At 40.9% G+C, this 13,621-nt stretch overlaps 3 protein-coding genes across 3 annotated transcripts; 1 reads left to right on the top strand and 2 right to left on the bottom strand.

Annotated features, from left to right (window-relative positions):
* On the top strand, nt 140-4,613 carry LOC107629769 (threonylcarbamoyladenosine tRNA methylthiotransferase). The gene is made up of 11 exons (XM_016332651.2): nt 140-430; nt 508-546; nt 616-707; nt 805-1,054; nt 1,153-1,272; nt 1,362-1,437; nt 1,592-1,800; nt 1,865-1,973; nt 2,601-2,693; nt 3,308-3,468; nt 3,886-4,613. Exons 1-11 carry the CDS (start codon nt 257-259, stop codon nt 4,432-4,434), a joined length of 1,872 nt encoding a protein of 623 aa, XP_016188137.1. The 5' UTR covers nt 140-256; the 3' UTR covers nt 4,435-4,613.
* On the bottom strand, nt 4,716-8,348 carry LOC107629767 (FT-interacting protein 1). The gene has a single exon (XM_016332650.2). The coding sequence runs from the start codon at nt 7,995-7,997 to the stop codon at nt 4,947-4,949; it is 3,051 nt and encodes a 1,016-aa protein (XP_016188136.1). The 5' UTR covers nt 7,998-8,348; the 3' UTR covers nt 4,716-4,946.
* LOC107632574 (protein starmaker-like) lies at nt 11,262-12,161 on the bottom strand. Its single transcript, XM_016336239.1, has 2 exons — nt 11,633-12,161; nt 11,262-11,545 (listed from the first exon to the last, which is right to left on the bottom strand). The coding sequence occupies exons 1-2, from the start codon at nt 12,159-12,161 to the stop codon at nt 11,262-11,264; spliced, it is 813 nt and encodes a 270-aa protein (XP_016191725.1).

Here is a 13,621-nt window from a genome sequence, read left to right as displayed (position 1 = left end):
ACCATTAAAGATAAAAAAATTATAATATTTGAAAAAGTTTTTAAAAAACTATTTTTAATAAAAATGCATAATCACAATTAAAAAAAAAAAAATGATTGAACATGTAACCTTAATTTGTTTCTTTGGCGACGTTTATGTTTATACTTTATACTAGTTTCTAGGGCTGGAACGGGCGAGTGGAGGTGCAGCATAAGGCATGATAAGAATAGAGTTGTGAGGACCGAAGAAGAGAGGGAAAAGCAGTTGATCGAAGGAAATGGAAGACATTGAAGATTTGCTTATTGGAACCGCAACCGGAACTCCACCGGGATTCCGGTTGCCGCTGGCTGCTTCTGTTGCAACAAAGACCAACTCCAATAGAAGGAATCCGAATCAGAAGCAAAGGACGCAACTCTCTACTGCAACTCCGTCTCCAATCCCTGGCACTCAGGTAGCTCACTTCTTCCCTCTTTTCTTTGATTTGGTTTGGTTTCTGTAACTAACTGCCGTTGCAACTTGCTTCCTCAGACTATCTACATCAAGACCTTCGGATGCTCCCACAACCAGGCATCTCTCTCTTTCTCTCTGCTTTATCAATGATATGAATTACTTACTAATTGGTGCGTGTTTGCACAGAGCGACAGTGAATACATGGCTGGTCAGCTATCTGCTTTTGGCTATTCCTTCTCTGATAATCCCGATCAAGCAGATCTCTGGCTCATCAACACGTGCGTCTTTCCCTCCTCTCTATGCATTGCCTTTGCTATTATTATGCAAATAACATCAGTTCATGGTTAAATAAATATTTATTAATTTCGGAAGCAGTTGTACGGTAAAGTCTCCAAGCCAATCTGCTATGGATACCATTATAGCCAAAGGAAAATCTTCAAACAAGCCGCTTGTTGTTGCGGGATGTGTCCCTCAGGGAAATCGAGGCTTGAAAGAGCTTGAGGGGATCAGCATTGTCGGGGTCCAGCAAATTGATCGCGTCGTTGAAGTTGTGGAGGAGACCTTAAAAGGTCATGAAGTCAGGCTCTTGACCCGCAAGACTTTGCCAGCACTTGACCTCCCTAAGGTCTCCTCCCAATTCCAATTCCAACTTCATTTATTTATTTTTATAACAATGCCTCTTTACTTTGCATCAAAATTTATTCCCTTTATTTTTTATAACAGGTTAGAAAGAACAATTTTGTTGAGATTCTTCCTATTAATGTTGGTTGTTTAGGTGCTTGCACTTATTGCAAGACAAAGCATGCTCGGGGTCACCTAGGTAGTTACACTATAGACAGCCTTGTAAGTACTATTAACTGAATTATGTTATGCTTCAATTTTGAAAATATCTTGGGATTCTTTTGCATAATTGTACTACTAAACTGATGCAGGTAGGGCGTGTAAAATCCGTCATAGCTGATGGAGTTAGAGAGATCTGGCTGAGCAGTGAAGACACTGGAGCATATGGTAATTTCTAAAAACTGGGAGATGTTTGCTGAACTGATAATATGAAATTTGTATTTTAACTGATGGATACACCTCAGGCTAAACTTGTTCACGATAGACTGTTATTGAGGTTGGGCTTTATAGCAACGGTTTCTTAGGTCATGATGTTTTACAGGTCGTGATATTGGTGTCAATCTTCCAACTTTATTGAATGCTTTAGTAGCAGAACTCCCACCTGACGCAAGCACAATGTTACGTATTGGAATGACCAATCCACCCTTTATCCTTGAGCACTTGAAAGAGATAGCAGAGACTTTGCGGCATCCATGTGTGTACTCATTTTTGCATGTACCAGTTCAGTCTGGAAGTGATGCTGTTCTGACGGTAAGACATCAAAATTGTTGCAACAATATGTTAGACAATTTATTGACTACACTAAATGTCTCAGGCAATGAATCGAGAATATACTGTGGGTGAGTTCAGGACTGTTGTAGATACCTTAATGGAGTTGGTGCCAGGGATGCAGATTGCCACTGACATAATATGTGGATTTCCTGGTTAGTGGATGGTCTCTGTTACATGTTCTATTATACACTTAACCTCACCTGGATAATTTTATTCGTGGTAAAATTTGGAGTAAATAACTTACAAGTTGTGAATCATTTTCTTTGAAAAGATGTGACATGGAAGTTGTACTACTAAGATTCTTGTTCACTACTGTAATCACAAAACCAGCAACAAGTCTTTGCCAACTAGATGGGATCAGCTAAATAGATCAATGCTGTTGTGTCATATCGTAGAATACACTTGAGATTCTTGTACATTGATTTATTCATGAAGTTCTTGATAGAACATTATAGTTAGATCTGATTTCTCCATGGGAAATATGAAATGATGTCCTAATCTCAAAACTTATAGTGCAACTGATTGAAATGATTTGCCAATTTTTTTTACTAATATAGGCTATTGTTGTTATGAGAGGGGAACCTTAAGTGCATGGGTCTAAAACAAAAATGCTATCTGTATACCAAAAGCAGCCACTATATTTGTATATAGATACATGTATAGTTTAACTCATTTTTAATGTGTATTTTGTATTCCAATGTGTATTCTACTCTGGTGGCTGATTTTGGTATACACTTAGCATAGTTGATCTAAAATATAACCCCTTGGGATTTTTTCAGGTGAAACTGATGAAGATTTTGAACAAACTGTTAACCTTGTTAAAGAGTACAAATTCCCTCAAGTTCATATTTCACAATTTTATCCTCGACCAGGTATGTCATTTGGCATATTTATATGCCGCTTTATGATATGCACTTAAGTTAATAGGGCCATTTTTGTCTGGCATATTTCACAGTTTCACACCCATTATAAAGGGCAACACAATGTCACATTGCCCTCATCCTTTTTGGAATGTTACTAAGAAATGGTTACTTGAACTACTGGTTTTTTATTTCCAAAGAATTCTGTCATATTCATATTTTTCTTTTGGTGAATTGTTATGAGCAAACAAAGAAAATGCAGAGATGGATGCTTATAAGCAATACAAAAATCGTGGTCTGTTTATTTCTGTTGGTGAATTGTATATTAGGTGGTTCTTTTTGTTCACTTATGACAACTTATCATAAGCAACAAACCCTGGCATGTATCCGGAGGCAAACTTATATATAAACATAAAAATTATTGGGAAGGGTTGGAGCTGTTGGAAATTTCATTTACCAATCTGAAGTTGGGTAGTTAGAAAATTAGTTCATCCAGGTTACCTTCCACCCAAAAGCCTGATGATATAAATAATGGATAGTGCTTGTGACTGGGATTGGGAATCTCCTAATTTCATTTTCAGTTTTCCCCCCTTACCCGTGCCTAATGGTAATAATAAAATGAATAGGGACCCCGGCTGCAAGGATGAAAAAGGTTCCAAGTAATGTGGTGAAGAGTAGAAGCCGTGAACTTACAAATGTCTTTGAAGCCTTCACACCATATACCGGGATGGAAGGCAAAGTGGAGAGAATTTGGATTTCTGACATTGCATCAGATGGAGTTCACTTGGTAAGGCAATGTAAATGATCTTGAATCACGCTTTGATATTTGTTGCCTTTTTTCCCGCATTGAAGTATGCCATTTGTTGCAATCAATTCCAATAGGTATAAGTATGTATGGCTTAAAACCCTTTGATATCTGGCATTATGATGCTTTTGTCCCAATGACCCTCAAAGTACCAAAACAAAGAAGTCCAGGGAGAAGTTCTGTTTCTTTTCTTCTTTTTATCTCATTTCACTTATCAAGATAATATTGAAAAACACAGTGGTCAACGGGAGGAAGAAACATCTGGTTATTCTAGCAAAAATTACAATGGTGAAATCTGAGTTCTTTGTAGCTGTGAACCGACTCCTTATGTTGTGCTTGTAACTTGTATAATTCATTTATTTATATTTATGTAGATTAATTTATTCTTGAATGCCCTAGGTTGGTCATACGAAGGGATATATACAAGTTCTTGTAATTGCTCCAGACCATATGCTAGGTACTTCAGCTATTGTTAAGATAACATCCTGTGGAAGGTGGTCAGTTTTTGGGGAAGTAATCGACACGCTCAACCTCAACCAAGTGAGGACTAATAAAGCTTCAAGCAAGGAGACTCCTAATCAAGATGCGCCTTCTCTATGCTGTAGCCCAGCCAGTGTTGGATCCTCCTTGCAAGAACCAGAATCTTGTGCTTGTGGAAACGATAGCTGCTGTGCTAAGAGTACTCACGCGAATAGTGATAACACGAGTAGCGATGTGGTGCCACAAAATCAGAACGGTAGAAATTTCATTGGGTGGGTACTGAGGAAGCGGAAGCATTTGCTCCACAAAAGGTTTGACAGCAGTGAGTTAGGTTCTGTTAAAAAGGAACATGGAAGCTCGAGGAAGTGGGACTTTATTGATAAGGCTCTTTTGGGTGGAATATCGTTTAGCATCTTCATTATTGCTGTAGTAGTAGTTGCCTTTAGTTTTAGGATATGGTCCCAATAAAATTAGTGTTAATTTCCCCTTAATTGAATGTTATTCCAAAATTTTGACTTAAATTGGTCATAGCCTTTTGTATCTGCAGTTCTGCATATGTATGATGTATTCTTCTTTCTTTCAATTTTGCTGCAGTTTTATGATGTGACTCGTAGAAAAATCCTTAGTGAGCATCTCTCGAATATGACTTGACTTTGCTTATTTTAACTAATTGATACAGCGATACACCATTCTGTTTGTGCAGCTGGCAACAATAGTAACAGGTACGGCATGCCATAAGCAATTAAGCATGGGAGAAAAGTTTTATTTGCATTGCTGAAACTAACAGTTTCGAATATACATACATAAACATAATGAAATGGTTATTCTGCTACCAAAACGGATTGGGGCAGAGCGCATCGGCTTCTTCCCCTTGTTTCATTTACTGTTTATTCATATTCATAAAGATATATATAAATATATTTGCATAATAATTCAATAATCCCCCATCAAACGGGGTAAAAGAGAAATGGAACAGAAAATCAGTATAGCATCATATCTGATTTGGAAGGTAGTCTCTTGAAGAAATTAACAGGAACGGATGGCATCTTGCTCCTAAAGCGTGGATGGCGCAGCATGTAGAGGCCAACAAGAATTGCCACCACTTGGAATGGAGTTACGTAGATGAAAACAGCCCAGATTAGGGAGAAGATTATGAAGATAGCGGTGGCCCTCGAGTCTCGCCAGCTCAAGATTGCCTGCGCTCTTTCTCCCTGAGTGGCCAAATCTCCAACCACAGTCTGCACTCTCCCTGCCACACTCCGCAGCCTGTCATACCTCATTCTCACAATATCTGAAGGCTTTGTGGTTGGGAATGTGTCGAACTCCTCATCTAGTTCGTCTGGGTGGGCAGTCTCCGCTTGCGAAAGCCTTGCGTCCATGTGGGGAGGATGCCTTGGCCTGAACCGGTAATTCCAAATCCCAATCACAAATAGGTAGAGAAATATGGTTGGCAATATCAACTCTGGGTAGCAAACCAGGATCAAGAACAATACATGCACAAGGCAAGTTGTCACGGGGTTTCTCCAAGTGCAGATATCATCAAGCCATTTACACACGGCGGTAACACCCGAGAGGAGTGACATTATGCGGAAAAAATTTGCTTTACTTCTCCTGAGACTCCACATATGGTAATCCACGTCGAGCATGTACTCGACTGCTTCCCGTCTGAGTGGTGGCTCCGCCCTGCTAAGCCGTGCCGCCACAATCTGCATGGCCTGGTGGCGGAGCCAATCAATGTGCCTAACAGGTATCGGTTGGACATAATGCATTTTAGGAAGTAAAGGCCTTCCATATTGGGCTACCATGTTAACCCATGCTGTGCAGGTGAACCTAACTGCCAAGTGAAGCTCTCCATTCTTCTTGAGGCCATTAGGTTGCAGAACCAGCAGAGGGTAATAGTGTGTGTAGACTCTATCAGTTTCTAAGGTTGATAACCGGATTCTTACCTTCCCAATCCTCTGGTCTCTCGCGTCGCCACCGCCATTAATATGCCAATTGTCAAAAACCCCTACTGTGATCACAGTGCAGGGATCATATACTTCCCATGTATACTGCTCATTCCATCGAGGGGATAGAGTATCGAGCAGCGTTCTGGTTCGAACCCATTTGTTGCCATACTTAGCCACGCAATAAGCATCAGTAGTCCTACCCTCCTTGGCCTTCATAGGATGCAAATTCCGGGCACTCAGTATTCCAAGTTCAAGAATTCCAATGTTCTTCTTCCTTAAATGCTTAGAGGATGGCTGAAGGTCGCTGCTGAAAGGTGTGGACTCATCAAGCACATGGTAACCGGCCTCAAGGCACATCCGGAGATGAATCTTGCTGGAAAACTTCTCCTTCTTCTTCTCAGTCTCTTCCTCACCAACAAGAGAAGGCCTATGCAGATTGTGCCAGCGGGAATCCGGGAGCTTGCTAGTCTCGTTCCGAGGCGGAACACTCCTCACTGATATAATCTCCCTACCCAATATTTCCATACTGTTTGGACCTACCTTGTCTTCAACCGTGACAATGATGAAATCCTCAAAGGGCTCTGCTGCCACAAACATAAGCTCATCATTCCAAATTGGGTTAATCCCTCTTGGACCAGTCCTTGTGGATCTCATCTGATTCCCAAGTTGTACCCTCACAACAGCCTCCGGAGCTCTTCCTTTATCATGAGGCACAAGATCCTGAGCCTCAATTACTTGAAGTCTAAGGTAGTAAAGCTTGGGCGAGAAGTAAACCTTGGAACGCGTGTTGGCAAGGTTCGAGTGGCTGACATTGTGAGCATCAGAGTGCCAGGCTTCCGGAAAAGACTCATCAGCCTGAGTTCCCATCCAAACCGCGAGCATGATCTCGCCATTGTTCACTTTATACCCTTTCTTGTCTTCCAATCTGTACCACTGAGGAGCAAGCGGGCTATCCGGTGGCACCCGAAGAGGAACCTCGGTCAGATCAAACAAAACTCTCCCAACAAAATCATCCTTTGCAATATCCTTATCCTTCACAGTCACTTCCAACAAGTTTGATTGCAGTCTTTCCTTGGAGAACGCAAAAATCTGCTTCCAAACAGGGTGCTGGTTCTTCTCCAAATGCTTTGTAACACCTTTGTAGTTTCCAAGCTTGACTTCTACATAAGGATCAAGGCTTCCGGTGATATCCATCACAGGAAGATCTCTCGCCTTAACCACATTGACATACAAATAATGCATCGGTTCCACCAAATCATAGGTGGTTGATATTTTATCACCTACTTTGTACCGCAATCGCGCTGCCAGAGGAGGACTTGTTTCCACCAAGGAATATTCCGGGTTCTGCTTTGGGATCTGCATCAGCATCACGTTCGGTGGACCTGATTTTGCAAAGTCCGCCCTCACCGCCACTCCTGGTGACGGCTGAGGAGGAGGAGCCGGAGCCGGAGCAGCTGTAGGTGTAGGTTTCTCAGCTCCTATGGAGTGAAAAGTCCTCACTTCCTTCTCTTTTTTCTTCTTACTGTTCTTCTTCTTGTCGGCATCACCCGCCATAATTTCCTCGTCCAGCGTATTGGTGTTTATTTCCTGCAACGGAGTCCCTTCATCTGCTTCAGCTTCAAAACCACCACCTCCGTGTTGTTGCGGTGGTTGCGGTTGCGGGGCAGGTGGAGGAGGAGGAGAGGGATCATGAATTGCATAAATTCTAAGAGCGATCTCTCCTTTGATATTGGAGAAGATGCCGCGCTTGTCGAGCGGGTAGCGCTGTACGCCGGCCTCAGACTCCGATAACGGAACAGTGTCGCCGGAAATTCTCACCCTTCCGAGGAACTTCTTGTGGTGGCCGGCTTTCTGATCATTGTAAACGACGGCTTCAATGGTCTTGTTAGGGAGATCTCTTGGATCATTGATATTGAAGAGAAGCTTCTCATTCCATTGAGGATTGAGGTCCTTGTGCTTGGTTTGAGTTTTCTGGTGTTGGTCATCAAAGGATATTTCCACAAAAGGGCTTGCTGAGCCTTCTCCATCTTTGGGCTTAAGGTCACTGGCATCAAGTACTTCCACCACCAGCTTCTCCATCATGTGCGTTTATTATTATGATTATGATATGATAGCAGCAAAGTAGTTGTAATGATAATAATTAACAATGAATTAAAGGAGCTTCTTTTTGAAGCTCAAATGGCTGATGGAAAAGAGTGAAGACTCAATTACGGTGTCCCATAAAGAAAGAAAGGTAAGGGATGATGATGAGTAGGAGTAGACAGGAGTGGGAGTAGGCGGTGGTGGTGGTGAGATGCTTGTTTGGAGTAAGAAAATAGAAACATTTGTTGGAGAAAGAGAAAGAGAAAGAGAGGATATGCACATAACATACTGTTTGGTGGGTGAGTTGTGAGGTGGCCCCTTTGATTCATTCATATGGCTTTGCTTTCATAGGGAGATAGAGATATTCTAGTGGGTACTACTCTCTTTTTGCATAGTTGTGGTGGCCCTTACACAGAGAGAGGTAAATAAAAAAAGAGGAGGGGATAAATTTGAGTTAATATTCAAATTTGTCTCTGAAAGATATCGCGATCTTTATTATAGTTTCCGAAAGATAAAATTAATCGAAAGAGTCTCCGAAAGATATCCAAGTTAATCACATTTATTCTGCCGTCAACTCCTTTGATGACCTGGCTAACATCTACTGACGTGTGACGTTAGCTGTCATCGTGGAAGAGGCCAACGTGTCATAAGCTATTGCTGACAAGGTAATTCTGGGAAAACAGTTCAAATTAGTCCCTCAATGTTTGAAACCAAATTCTAATTTCGACGATAAATACGTCGCGTTCAACAATCAGAGGGCCATATGTCTGGGTAAGTGTTGAAATTGCTGGTTTGGGGAGACGATGGAGGCAGCAAATGGAGGCCGTGGCGGTGGTGTGTCGTTTCCGTCGAACGGCAGTAATGGTTCCAGCGCTTTAATGCGAACCAGGAGGAAAATCTATGAGGAATCATGTTTCTGTGGGTTGAAGGCTGCGATAAAAAAATATGGGACAGCAGAGAACCCAGATAGACTATTCCGTGCATGTCCAAGGTACCGGGTGAATGTTGTCGAAGAAGTTAAAAGTTTTTCATGTTGTTTTGTGTTGTGGGATTTTTTTCAATTTTTTATTTTCTGATTTTTGAATTTGCAGAAGGGCAGTCACTGCAATTACTTTAAGTGGGTTGACGATGATGACTATGAAGGGGTGGGCGAAGGTGGAACAAAGAAAGATTATGGGGCTGAGCTGTAGGTTGAAAGTGACTATGATGAATGGAGGTTGAAGGTGGCATGGAGACTGGATAGTTTGGAAGCTGAAGTTAAAGCATTGAAACTGTTAATAGTTTTCCTATTTGTGGTAGTTGTCGTTAATGTGATCCTTTGTTGTTTGTTTTGTAGTTCCAAGTAAACCAAATTCTGTTGATATGTCATGGACTAATGAGATGAATCCCTTGAATAAGAATAGATGTTTGCATTTGGTTTTTTAAGATTAAGACAACACAATCCAATTCAAATGTTCCAAACAAATTCGAATCACTGTTACAGTAAGATGTATTAAGGAATGAACAAAATCAGTAGCCAAAGTACTCTTAAACATTGAGTTGCCATAGAAGGCTAAATGTCACATTGTCTTAAGGATAAAAATCATAGCAAAGTCATAAGGTTTTACATGAGGATACAAACCTAAAAAGTAGGCTAGACCAAAATTAAAGGGCATAGTACAACTTTCAATTACATAGATAACCACAATGTTGATAACGGAACTTCAATTGTCCTGTGCAAAAAACATAAAGTATCCTCACACAAAAATAAATTCAAGCAGAATACATTTCAACACCAATCAAAGTCATTTATCAGTCTTTCTTGGGGATTGAAGCCTGGAGTAGGAACGAAGGTCATAAAGTTGGCCAGCTTTTTAGCAGTGGCTGAACTAGTCTCCTTGATTGTCTCAGCAGAGATAGCTACTGGTGCGGCTACAGTAGGTTTAGGAGAGGACCGAAGTCTGGCTTTCCCTTTAATGACCTGTAACTTGGGTGGCCTAGCTGTGACTTGTTCCTACATAATTTAATGGCAGATGCATTTGTTAACAATACTCTGCTGAACAGGGGAGAGAATCCCTTGATAATTCTGTAACTTCTTCCGATTGTCAACAATACTCTTCATGATGATTCTTCTAACTTCCTCAGCTAATGTTAGGATGGACTTGCTCCTGTCATGCCTGATTTTTGCGTTGAAAGACTCACAAGTATTGTTGCAGATGTTATCCACCTTTGGCAATTCACTGAAATGCGCCTTTGTCCATGCATCCTTAGGCCATTTTTCGAGATATTCCCAGAATTTTTGATTGATTAGCTTAACTCTGTTCATGTTTCGATTGAATTCATTTGTTGTTCTCGACCGAGCACATTCCCAAACCAAATATTTTAGTTCAGTGCTTGACCATTGTTTTGAGAAATTGCACCCCAAATGTCAGACGCAGAATCGATGGTGTACCCTAAAAAACACTTCCTGAACAGCTGGTATTAAACCCTGCAAGTAAACAAACACACGAAAAGATGTAAAATCAATATAGTCTCTCAGTTATATTCATTAAATCACATTAGTCCTTCAATGTTATTCATTAAATCAAATACGTCCTAATAGTTTCTTATCGTGAGTCAATAACATTCTCACCTTCTGCATGTCTGAAATGAAGCATCATTTGTTCTCCCTGTAGTCTCTCAGGTCCTTGTGCAGTAACTCAAGGAACCACTTCCAATTGTCTTTGTTTTCGACACTGACAATAGCATAAGCAATCACAAAGATGTGATTGTTAGCATCCTGTCCACATGCTGTTAAAATTTGACCCCATGTAGTGTCTTCAAAAACGCTCCATCAAGACCAATTAAGGGTCTGCAACCTGCCTTAAACCCCCTCTTGCAGGCATCAAGACAAACATGGAAACGATCAAACAGGGGAGGACTCTGAGGCATGGGGATAACAGCTACTTGTATTGTGGAGCCGGGGTTACTAGTCAGCAACTCATTGGCATAGTCCCACACCAACCCATATTGAGCTATCTCATCACCCTCCACTACTTTCCTAGTAGCTTTCAAAGCTCTTGTAATGCATGTACTATTGAGATACACGTTGCACTTTCTGACAAACCAGTCATAAACCTTTCGATGCTTCATGGTAGGGTGTTTTCTAAGCTTGGGTACTAGTTTACTAAGAGTCCAGGTTTGGGTTGTAGCTTTGTTTTTCCTCCTTCTTGGACAGGTGTGAGTATCTACTAGAGTCTTAATTTGCCAAGATCCATCTTGTTTGTTACATGCACAGTATACTACTCATGGACAATCTTCAGACTTACAAACAGCTCTAACTCTAACCTTGTCATTTTTTGAAAGCAAAATATTTCTACCCCACTGGATTGTATAATCCCTTGTTGCTTGCATAAATTCAGATGTTGACTTAAATACCATACTCACCTCAAATTTCAACAGTCCAAACTTTGTTTTTTCATTGAACTGAGGGTATACAGCTGGTGATTCTTCATCAGACTCCAACACTTTATCAGAATCCTCTGAATGCCAGGAGTCAGCATCTGAGGCACCATCACTGTCATCTAAATCTGCTAACAAAAATTGACAAAACATAAGCTACCCTAACATTTGCCAAATAGTTCAAAAAACAAGTAACCTTAAGGAAATTAACATACCAGACTCAGAGCTTTGTTCATCTTCAGAACCCTCATAGTTAGAGTTATCAGTGTCTATTTCTTTATCACCTAATCTGGCCTTAGGGGGCTTGTGCTTCTCTCTGAATTCGGACTTGCTGTCCCTTTTTTCACTTCTTTTTCTGTTACCAGAGTCACTATCACTGTCACTGCTATAGAGGTTGTACCCTACAACTTTTGGAGGCCTATACAGTTCATCTTCAGCACTCTCATAAGAGTCATGAGAGTCACTGTCATCTTCCTGGAGGGGAGCTTCCTTCACTTGTCTTCCAGATCTTGTGACTCTGCAGCCACTGCTACTTTGTTTATCCTTATTCCCTTGTGAGTTCTTGGCTGCTTGTGATGATGCATTTGATTGAGGTGGGACTGATTTGGCCTGATAACTGGTCTTCTTGGCCTTAGAGTCAGGCTTCATGGGCTGAGATGTTGTCTTCATGGGCATATGGACTAGTTTATTGGGCTGAGAATTGGGCTTCATCTTTGGTTTGTTGGGCTCAGAAACGGGCTTCATTGTTGGTTTGTTGGGCTGTGACTTGGACTGTAAGGTTGGTCTGTTGGGCTAAGAGGTTTGCTTCTTGGACTGAGGAACCATTGTTGTGGGTATCTTCACGGGTTGAGAACTGCTCTTCTTAGCTTCCAAAGACTTCCTCTGTTTCAAGCTTTCTGACTCCACATTCACTACTTCGTCCTCCATGTTGTCTACTATACAAGGCTGAGAAATACAATTCTCCAGGTAGATATTGATTAGATGGTGGTTTTTCCTACAATCCTTGCACAGGGCAACCAAGTCTGCGTCTGTGACTAACCTTCTCAACCTGGATGAAAGGGGAACTCCAGGATCTTTCCACCAACAGTTTTTAGTTTCAATGTAACCCAACTCCTTACAGTAACCCCTTACAAAGAACACATCAAGCGTGTCTCCTTCAACACCCAGCAACACCTCTGTATTATCAGGTTCATATATCATGTCTCCTTCCACATTCTTTTTAAACAATCCACCATGGTGAAACACAAAAGTCATCGGAGGACCTTCCATCTACAATAACAAAAAAGAAAACACCCTTAGCCCACACAGATTGCCACTAGCTATTCTCAATCATAACATAACAAATCCTAACCCCAAAATAAACATGCAACAACGAAAAATAACCATCATTAAAATGAAAGACCCATAACTAAATATCATCACAATGGCAGTCAAAGCAATGCATTCTGACACACTCAAAATCTTCAACAACAGTCACATAAACCCTTAGCCTCCTCAAAACCCTACCGAATTCAGACAAAAACATACAGCACACCACTTCAAAGACATTAGGCCACAAAATGACTCAGAAAACATGAAAAAGCTTTCATTCTTACCTCTAACCGTCACGATTTCTTCTTCCACAATCAATGTTGCTAAAAGAGACGACGAACTCTGTTTTTAGTAGCAATACCTACTCTGCTTTGATCGTCAACCAACACTAACAAACGTGGATGGCGACGTTCGAATGCAAGGTGAAAGGCTTAGGGCATGGCTTGAGGGAGACGAAACATTTTGGAGCCAAACATGGAGATAGTTGTTATAGAATGGGGTGAGACTCTGAAACGTTTTGAATCTACTCTGGCCACAAAAAAACGCTGAATCATGACTAGCAGGTCATTCAATCAAAACGACGTCATTTTTGTTGTCTGCCACGGTGGCAGTTAACGTCACACGTCAGCAGACGTTAGCTCAGTCATCAAGAGAATTGACGGAAGGACGAACCTGATTCAGTCGGGTATCTTTGAAGGACTCTTTTGATTAACTTTATCTTTCGAGGACTAAAATGGAGATCGCAATATCTTTCGAAAACGAATTTGAGTATTAACTCGGACAAAGTTACATACACTAATTTACTATGTTTTACTTACTAATCACTAATTCATTCTTTAATTATTTCATTAAAACCCATATTTTTATTAAAATTTAATTTTTATGATTTATAA

Source organism: Arachis ipaensis, chromosome B03, assembly GCF_000816755.2.
Source record: "Arachis ipaensis cultivar K30076 chromosome B03, Araip1.1, whole genome shotgun sequence".
Taxonomy (NCBI): Eukaryota; Viridiplantae; Streptophyta; class Magnoliopsida; order Fabales; family Fabaceae; genus Arachis; species Arachis ipaensis.
The sequence above is the reverse complement of the archived record's forward strand: the minus strand, read 5'-3'. Positions and strand labels throughout refer to the sequence as shown.